Here is a 14,055-nt window from a genome sequence, read left to right as displayed (position 1 = left end):
TCAGGGGAGGCGTCAGAGAACAGGAAACTATTAACCCCGCATTGCACCGAGGGGACAATAGGGTTTCCCTTAATATATCAGTGGGTGCAGTGAAGATGGGGTGGAGGGATTGCGCTCTCTCAATGGAAGAGGTGAGAAACTTTGCACCATCTCTACTCCTGCACAGGTTTGGTTTGCTTATGTGAGAAAGAATGATGTATCCGTCCGCTGCACCGGTTTGCGTGCTGGTGGGATTGGCTGGCAGCCCTTGAAAATGCATCCGTAAAAAGCAACAACATTGACTGGAAATCCCCACGGGAAACTGATGTTGTATGTGCTTGTAAAAGGAATACTTGTTAATATGGAATTAAATATCTTCCATGTAAATTTGGAAAAGGTTTACTCTTGTAAATGGGATCAATAAAATCAAGGGCGGTTTACTTAAAAAAAAAATTCTTTCCGCTTCATTGGGAAAAGCTGTTAAAACAACAATAACTGCATTTTCAATAGCAAGAAGGCAGAAACGTCAGCAAGATTCCTCCCTCCCCTTGCCTTTGCCAATCCTGTTGTAGAGATAATAATCTACACTCTGCTCTTCCAACTCACAGCCAGCTCATTCCAGTTCAAAGGAGAGGGTTTAAAAAAATAAAGAGGGGAAGAAGAAAAAAAACCGTCGGCCTGGGGCGTTTGTTTGCAAAAGGGAAGGCGGGGGGAAGAATGGCGGTCGGAAAGTTGACAGTGAAAGCCGAGTTTGCGGATGGGGAGGAACATTTTCCTAGCTTCATATAAGGAAAAGGCGTTGGCAAGCAACCTGTGAATCAATCGATACATTCGGGTTGACATTAGTGGAAGCAAGACTGAATAGCCTTTCTCGCTTTCTTTTCTTTATTAAAATATTTATATATCCTTTTCCAATATAAAAGCTCCCAAAGTGGCTTACATGACCAAACATAAATATAAAAAGATAGTTCGCTATCTCCAAAGAGCTAATAAATCTGAAAAAGAAACGTAGGGAAGACACCAGCAGTAGCCATTGAAAAAGACGCTATGCTGGGGTAAAGAGAGTCACAGTTGCTAAACAAACCTTGCTAAATAGCCACCACTTTGAAGTGCCTTTTTAAGTTCCGTTAGCGGTGACTGTACACAGGAACATAGGAAGCTGAGATATATATATATATGGTGCCTTGTGCAAACAATAGAAAAGCACGACAGCCCTCTGTATGGTTCTGCTGCTGCAACTTCAGCCTGAAATGTCAGCAGGGTCTACATTTACTAATCAGCTTACAACCGCACGGTCTGCAAACTGCCTTATGCTAGCATGAGCTGCTGCAGCAGAGGCAGATCAGGTTCATGGCGGCAACAACAAAAATGTGCAAGCTCGCTAGAATGTAGCACCCGGATCTGCAATGCCAAATCATTTTCTCACCACCAGTCTGGTCTGAATAAATGAAGAGGATTGCGCCTCAATAGATGGTCTTACTGTTAATGCAAGACAAGCGAGAACGAGCTACAGTACAGTACATTATTCCATTTTGTACACCAGTTCACCATTGTAGCATACAAACTGTTGATGCTACCTTAAGTAAAAGTTAAGCCTGGAGGAGCGAGCGCTTAGCGCCCAGAAATAGCAGCAAAGAAGGCGGCGCTTGAAGCTGTGACGGCGCAGTGGCGATGCTGGCTTGTAGGTCTCTCTCTGTCCCTGGAATGTGCATTTCGTTTAACAAGGCTTCGAGTGCCAATTGCATAGAGTCACGTCTCTGACTGCGGCTGCGCATACAGTGTAGCAGAAGCCCTTGAACAAAATGTGAACGTCAGAGCTCTCCCTTCCCCCTTTCCCTTTGTAACCTACATAACTCAGCTCCGGCAGCAGTACTGTGGGAATGGTGACCTAGACGCAAGAGTTTTAGGGAAACGCTTCCACTTTGTTTACTCTGCACAATCCTATACGCACACACAGTGACACACACATATTTACAGTAGGATTACACCTTTTCAGCGGCAACAGTTCCTTTTTATTATTCGTGTGCAAATGCCAGTTGAGCTGTTTGGAATTGCTGTCGTGGAAGAAGGAAGACTGTCTGCAGGTTGAAGGCGGGGCGCGGGGGGAACCATTGTTTGGACATTTGTACTTGCTCTGTTCTAACTCGCACAGTACACAGCTGCTTCTCATGGCTAAAAGTGTCAGGAAATAAAATGGCGATGGGTTTTTTAAAAAAGAATGAAGGGTTTTTTTACATGCTGGAAAAAGTAATATATGGTTTTAAAATAAACCTTATCCCTTCTAAGTGTAAACAAAGCAATGATTAAGCAGTTTCAGATTTATGAGCTTTAAATATTACCTGCAGTATAATACTCGAAACCACAGCTGTGGAGCCTTTTCGTGCCCCTTTTAGTGAACTTCCTCTGGTGTAAGCGATTACTCGTGTCCTCTGTTAACACTCTATAGCTACAATCTAGAAATATTCTGTTTCTCTATAACACATTTGCTATTGATTTCAAAAAGAGGTTCAAAATGCACCAAGAACCTCCCTCGTCCTAAACGGTTTGTAGAAAGCACGGCCAAGTTGCAGTCTTTACTTAAAGTATGCCATTTCAGGAATGCAGTCATACATCATAATCCTAATTACATTTACTTGATAGATATATTGAGTTGATTTCAGTGGTTCGTACCGGGATCCTAGGATGCCCGACTTTATGCACACTTTCTTAGAAGTAAATTCCACTGAGTTGGATTATACCTCTTCTCTGTAAGTATACTCAGGGTTGTAACCGTGTGAATACAATCTTATGCATGCTTTCTTGGCAGCAGGATCCTGTCAGTGCGACTTACCCCCAAGTAAACGTGTTTAGAATCGAAGCATCAATAGGGAGCACATTCCACTAGAATCCATTGGGATTTCCTTCCAAATTCCAAGCAAATTTGCACACGGTTTAAAAACAAAAACATCCTGATGTAAATGAAGGGAGTGGCAGCGCTCCGAAAGATTCGCTCATAAACTAATCCCTTCCTGTATCTTGTCCTGTACTATAATTAAGCCTTCTTACCGATTGTGGGTGAGGGGTGACAGAGAAGATCAGGGACTTGAATTCAAGTGGGGGTTTTCAAGGCTAGAGAATCAGGCCCTGAGCGATTTGCCGAAGGTCACCCGAAGACGGAATCAACAGCGACGCTAGAATCAGAGCAAGGGATTCAAATGATAACCTAGATTTTTAAATTGTAAAATTCAAAAGCTTCTGTGAAAAAAACAACAGCGGGTGGCGGCATAAGCGGAGCAAAATGTTTATTGGATAATCATCAAAATGAAACATAAGGGGAGGGGGAGAGATCCCGCCCGCAATACTATCAAAGCAGCCTTGCACAGAAGGAAGATGAGGAAGGCCCCCAGATCCCCATATTTGCATCAATTCACATGCGAAAGCCCTGGCGCTCCCTCTCCTCCTCCCCCCCCCCCGCGTGCTGACTAGGAGAGAGCTGGTTATTCTTGCAGCTCTTGTTGTCTTGGCAGAAGTTCAATGAGCAGCAGGAGGAGGAAAGAGGAGAGGGGGGAGGAAGGGGAAGAGCCTAGCACGCAGGCGCTCCTGGGCACTGTCGAAGAATCGAGTCACTGGAGCAGAGCGCACGAGCGGCGACGACTGTTTCTGGAGTCCCCGCCCCAGTGCGAGTGTCTGGGCAGCCGGCAGCCGGCGGGCAGCGCTGTAGTAGCGGGAGCGCGGTGCAGGCAGAGCGAGCAGCGCGCTGTAGTGAGGGTCTGAGGGTGCCGTTTTGGGGCGATGCTTCTCGCCGCGTCCCTGTGAGTGACTAGCCAGGGAGACTAGGAGAGGCTGGCAGAAGGCAAAGGTTCCTCCCCACTCCCCTCGCCTTGGAGCTGCTCTTGTTTGCAAAAGGAGGTGACAATCCGTGCAAGAGCCTGCAGGAGCTGCAAAGCACAGAGCCTCCCCGGTGGCTAGAAGAATAGCAGTGGGAAGAGGAGGAAGGGGACGAGGCGCGGGGCGTTCGTTGCCCCTGGACTGGGCCATGTCGTCCACGGCGGTGGCGGTGGCTGCTAACTCCCGCCGGCAGTCGTGCTACCTGTGCGACCTGCCCCGCATGCCCTGGGCCATGATCTGGGATTTCACCGAGCCTGTCTGCAGGGGCTGCGTCAACTACGAAGGGGCCGACCGGGTGGAGTTTGTCATCGAGACGGCTCGTCAGCTCAAGCGGGCGCACAGTTTCCAGGAGGGCCGGGCTCCGCCGCCCCATGCCAAGCAACAGCCCCCTCCGCTCAGCGCCAAGGAAATGCACTCTGCAGCCGAGGCAGCCTCCCGCGCTCCGCCGCAGCCTCACGAGCGCTACTCTTTGGCAGCCACAGCCCCCTCTGAGAGGCCGCCGCCGCGTCTGGGACCCGAGTACGGAGGCGGCAGCAGGCAGGTCAATGGCATCCTGGTGCCCAACGGTTTTTCCAAGCCCGAGGAACCGCCTGAACTCAACCGCCAGAGCCCCAACCCGCGGCGGACGCACACTGTGGCTCCCACCCTGGTGCCCCTGATAAACGGAGCTTCCCTGCCCGCCGCCATCAGCATCAATAGTCGGGCGGCGGCGGCTGCAGCAGCCTCCTTGGCAGCCATCTCGGGGGCACCAACCGCGCTGCAGGTGTCCGTCTCGCAAGCGCAGCAGAGCCAGCAGCAGCCCGGGGAAGTGGGGGGACACAAGCGGCCTGGCTCGGTGTCGTCTTCGTCGTCTAGTAGCGGTGTGAGCAGCGGCGGAGCCAGCGACCTGGAGGGCAAGGACAAGGGGCAGCAGCAGGCGCGGGGCTCGGCGGACAACCTGGAGCAGCTGGGTGTGGAGAGCAAGAGTCGGGGCGCGGCGGCGGCGGGGGGCTCGGAGCAGGAGTGGCTGGGCAAGCCCAAGACCGTGCGCGACACCCTGCTGGCCTTGCAGCACAGCGGCCACGCGGGGCCCTACGAGAGTAAGTTCAAGAAGGAGCCCGGCATGGCGGGCGCGAGGCTGCTGGGTTACGACAGCAACGGAGCCGTGGCGAAACCAGGTGAGTGGGGCTGAGGGGGTGGGTGTTTGCAGAGGGAGAAGGATGGGAAGAGCAAGAACCTCCCTGAGCCAGCCCCGTGGAAAACCAAGCCGGGGTCGCCATTTCGGTCCAACTTCCTGGTGCCTGAAAGAGGCGCCGTTGCTGAGGCGGCGGCGGCGTGCAGCGTGCTGTGCTGAAACAGCGTAACAGGGATGAGTCAGGGCGCTTGCTGATAGACACTGACAGAGGGTTTCCCCTCCCTTGCTATGGCCGCATTCTTTTGCAAGGGAAGCCGAGGCATGCAGTGCTGTTAGGCACGATAGCAGACATTTTGCTGAACCCTGCACCCAGGCACCATATGTTCTTCATGCTATGTGCACCTCAAGCTTTGCGTGTGCAAATTAACAAGCATGCAGGAATTATCTGGGCTACCCAGATACCCTGAATATCCCTTGCACAGTACCAACAGGTCTGACAAGTGGGTTGTGCTCTGCCTTCAGCTTCAGTGCATTTAGAGGACTGGAAATATGCAAGTGGCCATTTGGCTGATGTCCAAAGTGGGAATGTGGTACAATGTAGGCACATTTGAATGCAGTATGTACTGGTAGTGTAAGTGGTGGCACATTATGTTCATTCACTTTGGAGCTGCCAGACCTCCACCCCAGGTATCCTTCAGCAACTCAGTTTTAAGGCAGTTTTATCCTTCCAACCTCAGTGAATAAATTGGCTTATGTCCAACCCTTGGCATGACTGAACTCTGTTGTGATCTACCCATCTGCACATTACTGTGTTTCTGCAACATTTCCTTTTCCATTCCTGTTTGTTTACAGGGGCACGGGCTGCACGGAAGAGAAAGCCTTCTCCAGAACCAGAAAGTGAAGCTGGACCTCCTAAAGTCAATGGAGAGGCTCAGTCATGGTTACCAACCTCATCAGAAGGGATGAAAATGCCAATGGCCGCTCCATCTTTCATGTCCCCACCACCTCCAACTGCTTCACCTCATTCCAACCGGACCACGCCACCTGAGGCTGTCCAGAATGGCCAGTCCCCTATGGCTGCGCTCATATTAGTTGCAGACAATGCTGGGGGTAACCATGCTTCCAAAGATGCCAACCAAGTTCACTCCACCACCAGGAGGAATAGCACTAGCCCACCCTCTCCATCCCCTATGAACCAAAGGAGGCTGGGCAGGGAGGTGCCCAGTCAAGGGGCAAACAACGGAGGGATGGAGCCAGTGCACCCGGCCAGCCTCCCAGACTCTTCTCTGGCAGCCAGTGTTCCCCTGTGCTGCACTCTGTGTCATGAGCGCCTGGAAGACACCCACTTCGTGCAGTGCCCCTCAGTCCCATCCCACAAGTTTTGCTTCCCTTGTTCCAGACAGAGCATCAAACAGCAAGGAGCTAGTGGTGAGGTATATTGTCCCAGTGGGGATAAGTGCCCTCTGGTGGGTTCCAATGTCCCTTGGGCTTTCATGCAGGGTGAGATTGCAACCATTCTTGCAGGAGATGTGAAAGTGAAAAAAGAGAGAGACTCGTGACTTTTCTAGTTTCTCAATGCAACATCAACTTTAACGAAAACTGCTTGAATTGTATATATCTATAAATACCTATAAATATCTATATATATATTATATATATATATATATATATATCTTCAAGACAAGGGAAATGTAGACTTCATAAAACATGGCTGTATAATTTTGATTTCTTTTTTTGAATACATTGTGTTTCTATATTTTTTGAAGACAAAAGGTATGTACTTAAAAAACATTTCCTTTTTTTTGTTATAGCAACTATTTGTTGTGCTTCCTTGGTGACAGTTACTGTTCAGTGTAGGCTGTGACTTGCGCTGCTTTTTTTAGAGAGCACTTGGCAACCCAGAAATGCTTCTAGCTATATTTGTATGCACTTGTTTTTGTTGGGTTTTTTTGTTTTTGTTTTTGTTTTATTTTTTTTTTAAATGCCAAATACATCTTCTGACATTGTAAAGATCGCCTTACTGTCTGTGATTCCTTATTTTTTGCCCTTATTCAGTCAGGCTGGAGGCATTCAGGTTTTAGATATAATATGGGGTTAAAAGTATTCATAGGATTAAAGCAGGAATGCCACTCAGACCAGCCCAAAGATGAGGGGAGAGAGCTCAAGGGATTTCACTTGGAAACTGTACCCTTGTTGCAGCTGCAAAAATTGCCAGATTCTTAGAGCAGTTGTTTCTAGAAGGAAGTTTCCTTCAGAGCATTATGCTAAGCAAGGCGCTGTTGCATTAGGCATTCTGGAGTTTGTTTTTTCTTAAAGGCAGAGTTGGCCACCTTTCAAGTAGTTGGTTGTAAGATTGCAAAACTGCATTTATTCATTGATTACATAATGTTCCTCCAGAATTTTGTGATAAATTTAATTATTGTTTAACTGGGCATTGGTACAGACAGAGTAGCACTGCCATCTTTTAAACAAATCCGTACCTTTTCAGTGCCACTCAGCATTGCCACTTGCCACTTCTTCCTATTCATGTGGAAAAGTCATGAGGGTTTGAGTGTTGATTTTTTAAAAATATAGTGCAGGTGGACTTTGATCTCACACAACAGTTAACTATGATACTGTTGCTATTGCTGACATCATGTTACCAGGTAGTGGCAGATAAGTGTGGTAATGACAACAGTGTATGAGCTTTTGCCTGGCTTGCCTGTATTGGCAGCATAAAGGTGAATGGAAATTTCTGCCTGGAAATTTCTGTGTTGGAGGGGAAACATCTCTTACTTAAGTAAAACAACTTGGAATTTACATCAGTTGCAGTTCCACATAGGCATGCTTTGCCTTTTAGACTACTTTCAAGAATTCTTTTATAAAATGACTATTTTGATCACACTTTTTTCGCATCAGACAGCAGACGTTTTTAACTAATAAATCATCAGTTACTAGAAATAGTTAAGCTGTACTGTAGTGTTTTTGTGCTGTTGACAGTTGTGCTAGCAACACTGCTGTGCAACCCTTTGTATCTATGTGTTTATAATATGGTCACAAACAACTGTTTGAAGCAGAAAGATGGTTATATGGTCCCCATCTCTGTTGCAAATAACACTATACATTTTGATGTTCAGAGAATCTGTTCAACTAAGTTTAACAGTTTTGGATTCTGTTTAGTCAGATTGTTCTTCTGTGTTACTGTTCAGAGACTGCTATTTAATGCAGAATAGATAGGGGTTTTTTTTAATGGTCATGACATTTGAAAATCCAAACTGCACATGCACAGTACCTTTTCTTTTTGAAGTGTTTTTAATAAGCACACCCCATTAGCATTGTGTTCCATATTACAGGTCAGTGTAATATTAAATAACAAGATTTGCATGGTAAACCAATTCAATACTCTATAAAATGATAGAAATACATATAGTCCAGACTGGTGTCTTATGTAAACACATGTTTAGACAGTTTGAGAGAAAAAACGCACATATATACAACTGTAAAGGATTCTTTGGAATCACTATAGTCTGTGGAAATGTGTATTTAGGCACTTTATTAAAAACTGGATTTTGAATTGATAGATGGTAACAAGTTCTTAAGAATCTCTTTGACATAATACCTCATGTATTATACCAATTTGTATGGAGAATTTGCATTCTAGGTAAAACAATATCCCTTCTAAAATTTTCCTGGAAAGCTCATTGTGATGTCTTGGCATGTAGTTCAGATTTGAGCTTCTTGAGTTCAGGTGGGATGATAGTAACTTTTTCTTGCTAATGCTATTCAGGCATGTCAAGGTATTGAGAGGCGTTTGATCTGGATCTCAAACAAAAACCCTTTTATTTACACTTATATCCTGAATAAGTGTGTTCATATACTGTAGCCCAGTGAGATCACTGTATGTTCTTTAAAGTAGTTTAAATAGTGGGAAAGTTTAGGCCTTGTCATACCACGTAATGACACCTGGAACAAATTTTCAACATTCTCCAGTGATTCAGTCAGCTCCTTCCAAACCTGTAATAGTGACTGGTTCTAACACACAATATACATTCGTAATTCAGAAATGTCATAAGCTTTTTGCATTTTGATTGGGCCTAATGTCATTTTAGTTTGTTTCTTGAAGCATTTATGACATCACTTCAGTGGATCACTATATATTTACTATATGTTTCCTTGGCTACAAACATTTTTAAGTGCTTTAGCTGCAACAGTACTACCATTAATCTCTGATAATAGTGCAAACCTTGGCTCCATTCCAGCCAATGCAAATTTAATCATTTGTTTCAATGGAGTTGGGCTTACACCCTTACTTTTTTTGGAAGTTTTTAATGGTGATAATTTGTATAGCAATAAAGCAAAATGTTGTTTTAATGGAGAGTGTGATTCTTGGAATCTCACCTTCATTACACTTTTAAGTTACTTTTATTGAAATATCACCTGCACTATGCTTTTGTTGTTTATAGTTGCTAAACTAACACATTACTATTTTTACTTATTATTTTTTATCTTTTGCATTAAATAAAGTGAAATTAGGAGCTTTAAACACTTTCTGTGAGTGTACTCTTTTTGTTACCTTTTTATTTAAGAAAATAAAGGAAAAAATACTGCAGCTACTGAGAAACATGGTAGCCAAATCAACTGCATTTTTAAAAGAGATTTTCCTCTTTTGTTGGATATGAAAAAACAATCTAGGCAAAGAAAAGAACAAAGTATATGTTTAGGGAATAAAAAATTTTCTCAGGAGGGCTGACCATTCTCATGTCATCTATTTTTTTCCTGTTATGGTATATTGCCATCAAGAGCTCCAAACAAGTGGGGAAAGAAAAGTACAAAGAAGAAAAGCCCTGCCTGCCAACCACAGTCCCATTATGACCTATGGATTTGGGAAGGCTCTCCCAATGGCTTTTTATGGCAACAGGGCCCTGGACGTTTTCTCTGTACTTGGGCCAATCCTTCTCAGCTTACTACCAGGAAGAACAAAAACATTGTGCCACTGACATAAGTGTCATTAGGGGCAGGTGTTTTCACTGTCTACACTGCAACTTTGAAAAAGTACTCCTAGTTGGAGATGATAAGCATGAATCATAAACAGGTTGGCAGCAAGCCGCTATCATGAATATATGCAAGTGGAAGGGAAGTTTCCTTGAATTAAAGTAAATAAGTTTAGGGTTACAGTACTAGCATTTTTGGGTGTTGCCTTTATCTACAATGCAATACGGAGAAATATGAGCTACTATGTACAAATGCAACCTAGATGTTTCCAGTAAAAATACAGAGGAGCTTTTGTACTTGGAATTTTACTGATTAAGCAGCATTGGGAAATTATGAGATGTGATTATGATCCATTTGATTTTATAAATATTTCAGTTTTTAAAATATAGAATTTAATAATTTTAATAGGAATTCTGCTTGAACAAGGTCACTGAATTAAGCATGAAAGAGTTATATGGAGGTGCTTGATACCTGATGTAGCTCCATTGCTGGGGAAGTAAAAAGAGTTCAACTAACTGGTATATTATTTGCACATACGATCAGCCTAACCAAAGTGTTTTAAGCCAATGACTTCAGTGGGACTATTGGTTTAAAAGCCTTCATATCTGACTTTTGGATTGAGCTGAGAGGTTCCAATTTGCATTATGTAACAAATAGCGTTTTTGCAGTTGATATACATGTTGCACTTCTGCAATGCTATTTGTACAAGCAATTCTTAGGATTTTTGGGGGGGGGGGATTGTACATAGCAAGTTCAGTGGTTGAAGTGATGCAGATTAAAACTGATATTTAAGCATATCTAACCTAATTCAACCCTTTTTTCTTCCATTTTTTACAATGATGAGAACTTAAACCAATTCTATTTACATGGAAGTAAGTCCGATTAATGTAAATAAGGTTGATTCTATGTCTGGATGCTTGAGATTGTGTTCATGGATAGATTTTAATTTTAGTCCATATAAAGCCCAGTTTATTACATGCAATGGATGTATTGAGAGCATCCTCTTTTTGCTTCTGCTTAGGATTTCAACCCTAATTTTAAAAACACTAGAATACAGGAGTTGCAGATAGCTAGGGAGTACACAGAAGCTGTGGGGAGAGCTGGATGGCTTAGTGACCACTAAAGTGGACCCTATTTAAAATTCCAATATAAACTCCCCTTGATTTTTTAATTATGTTTCAATATGTTCATTTTGGCTGTACCTTTTAATCAACTTTGTATAAAACAATTCAGGAAAATGTGTATCAACCAGCACTACAGATCTGTCATTACAGACCACTAGGCAAGTCAGAGAGGTTTGTCAAATTCTCTTCCATATTGCTGATGCACCAGATTATAAATGAAATCCTCAGGCAGTTTATAAACTAGCTTTATTTGATTGGTAGAGAGTAATAGGTTTCTCTTCCTGATTCTTGGGTGCAGAGGCTGAATCATTCAGAAAATGTTCAATCACATCTAGGCCACACGAAATCCTGAGTCACCCTCATTTGCTTGCCTTTGTTCAAGAACTGCAGATTGAGAAAACATGCCTTTCCTCTGTCATAGACCAAGGTCAGGCTGTACTAACAGATGACTGGAATACATATTTACCTATTTCATCATTCCAGACACTGGAGCTGGGCACTTGGATTATTAACTCAGTCAATGCTGTAGGAGTTGGAAGTTCCCATAGATATGTTACCATTATGATTACAGTTAACTAATTATTTTTAAATACGCACTTCTTGTTTTGAAGAAAAAACAAAGTCCCAGCCAAATTTAAATCAAGACAAATAATCTGATGTTTTAATTATGTATATTTTAATGGTGTACTTTAATTTAGCAAGTGTCCGTACCTGCTAGTTGAAATAGCAATACTGTAAAATACTCTACTCCAAGCTTAAAAAGGCAACATCCTTCAAGTGTTAGGGGAATTAGCTGCAACCTAAATGTTAGCATGGAGTCACACGTGGGAAGAACTGTAGCTCAGTCGAAGAACCTCTGCTTTGCATGCAGAAAACCTCAGGTTTAATCCCTGACATCTCCAGGTAAGGCTGGGCTAGATGGACCAAAGTTCTGATTTTATATACGGTAGCTTCCTATGTAACAATATAAGCTCATAGTTATTCATAGTTATGGGCAAGCATGATCAGTCTTAAGTGGAATTGGAGGAGTCGCCAGAAACTATTAAGGGCCCAGAAATAATTATTTCCCCTGAAACTAGAAAGCCTAACAATCTCAACACGTTTATCACTTTACAGTGCAAGATTCCTCACATCTCAAAGCAAGAGTCCCCAGGTCATTACATTGTGGTGTTCATGAAAGGATTGTCATAGAGCTGAAAAAGTTACAGAACAGGGCAGTAAAACACGTACCCTGCATAGTCACTAGGGAACAAGCCACACTTGAATTCAGTGGAGTAACTTCCAAATAAACATGTATAGGATTAAGTTGTACAGTTATTAATAGGTTAGAGAACCTTCCCAATGTGGAAAGGATAAAATGTTTGGGGCTTTTTAGTTTAGAAAAAGGATGACTAGGTTGAAGTCTTGAGCTGTTGCTAGAGAAGAGGTCCCCATGGAAATCAGTGGGGTTTACTTCTGAATAAACATGCTTAGGATTGTGCTGTAAGGCTACAGTCCTATTCACATGGGAGTAAGAGCTACTTAATTCAGTGAGACTCACTTTTGTATAAACATGCATATAACTGGGCTGCATGTGAGGACATGATGGATATCTATAAAGTTATATGAATGGTCTGTAGAAGAGCATTTTTCTTCCACTCATAATGCCCAAACCTAGTTGCATCCCAGGTAAAGTCCAGTTGGTACACTTCCTCACAAAACATAATTTATTAGAAGATTATTATTTTTTTAAGGGATGGTGGGGACTGCGGGAGTAGACAGATTTGTGAAGGAAATTTGACCCTTCACTGTGACAGCTACTATGACCATACCTCTGAATGTAGGATAGTGGGGACAAAAACAGTGGAAGGCTATTGTAATTTTTATGCCCTGAGTGTTGAACACTCAACACATCTTCCTGACCCTTAATGCAGCAGTTCTCAACTTCAGGTCCCCAGACATTGGACTACAACTCCCATCATCCTTAGCTATGAGGGTCAGAGATGGGGATGATGGGAGTTGTAGTCCAACATCTGGGGACCAGAGGTTGAGAACTCCTGCCCTAATGGAAACAAAATATTGGACTCGATGAACCCTTGGTGTGATGCAGCAAGGCTCTTGTGTACTCCCCCCGCCCCACTTACACCTTGGGAATGCCACTGGCTTAAATTAGATGGTTATTGTAGAAAATAGTGCCTAGAATTGGCTCATTTTACTGGCAGGACTCAAGATTTTCAACACATTGTTTGCTTTTACAAGACGGTTAGTTGCAGAAGAGCTGTGCACAGATTAAGTGGCTTTTCCTCCTTTATAAGTAATTACTTGGTTTTTTTAATTTTATTTTTAGTATACACCTAAACAAATAATCTTAGAATATTATATACATGTTGATGGAGAAACTATGAGTTGAATTCAAAGTAAAAACCAAAAACCAAGGCTTTGAAACGCTTTGATTTTCCCAAATAGCTATGCCAAAGTGCAGACAAGAATAAGTAAACTGCTTCAGAGACACTGCTGAAGGGAGAAGACTACCTCTGAAGCCAGGATATAAGCGTAAAAGAATGATTCACCCATTATGGATTTCCCTTTTAGGCATTACCATCAGTGTGATGCTGTTATTGTCTTCAATACCTCCTTTTGGCCCAGATTTGTTTCCTATTGTGAGACAGCGATTCCCAAGTGGCAGTTCAGGAGTCTTGTATATGAGTCATCTCTTACCAGAAATGAATGTTGGAGCCTGTCCTGTGCTACATTAATAGATGCTAACTTCTGGATTATGAAATTGTACTGACAAATGGCATCACTTTCAAAAGAAAAATGTATTAGCAGGTCACCTTAAGAAATGGTTAGATTTGTCTGAGGAATCTGCTATATTTCTAGAAAACTCTTCTATTTCTATATTGGAAAAAAGGGAAAGTTTATTAGTGCCATTATACATCTTAGTATCTGAGAGGCTGGAAGACAGTTTAGGCATGGCAACAAACGCTCCAAAATTCAGTTAGATTTTTGGATGTTTGTCTT

At 43.2% G+C, this 14,055-nt stretch overlaps 1 protein-coding gene and 1 long non-coding RNA gene across 4 annotated transcripts in view; one reads left to right on the top strand and one right to left on the bottom strand.

The window, feature by feature from the left end:
- LOC128346319 (uncharacterized) overlaps positions 1–3,227 on the bottom strand; it is a 44,231-nt gene extending 41,004 nt beyond the window's left edge. For 2 of the 3 annotated variants that reach the window (XR_008316898.1, XR_008316897.1), the window contains exon 1: positions 2,810–3,227. This is a non-coding gene — a long non-coding RNA (uncharacterized LOC128346319). The remainder of the gene's footprint in view (positions 1–2,809) is intronic. The other variant, XR_008316899.1, reaches the window with a different exon arrangement.
- A 49-nt stretch (positions 3,228–3,276) lies between these two features.
- On the top strand, positions 3,277–9,482 carry IRF2BP2 (interferon regulatory factor 2 binding protein 2). Its single transcript, XM_053299482.1, has 2 exons — positions 3,277–5,003; positions 5,813–9,482. The coding sequence occupies exons 1-2, from the start codon at positions 3,995–3,997 to the stop codon at positions 6,517–6,519; spliced, it is 1,716 nt and encodes a 571-aa protein (XP_053155457.1). The 5' UTR covers positions 3,277–3,994; the 3' UTR covers positions 6,520–9,482.
- Positions 9,483–14,055: the final 4,573 nt, after the last annotated feature.

The sequence above is a fragment of the Hemicordylus capensis genome, chromosome 1, assembly GCF_027244095.1.
Source record: "Hemicordylus capensis ecotype Gifberg chromosome 1, rHemCap1.1.pri, whole genome shotgun sequence".
NCBI lineage: Eukaryota > Metazoa > Chordata > Lepidosauria > Squamata > Cordylidae > Hemicordylus > Hemicordylus capensis.
The sequence above is the reverse complement of the archived record's forward strand: the minus strand, read 5'-3'. Positions and strand labels throughout refer to the sequence as shown.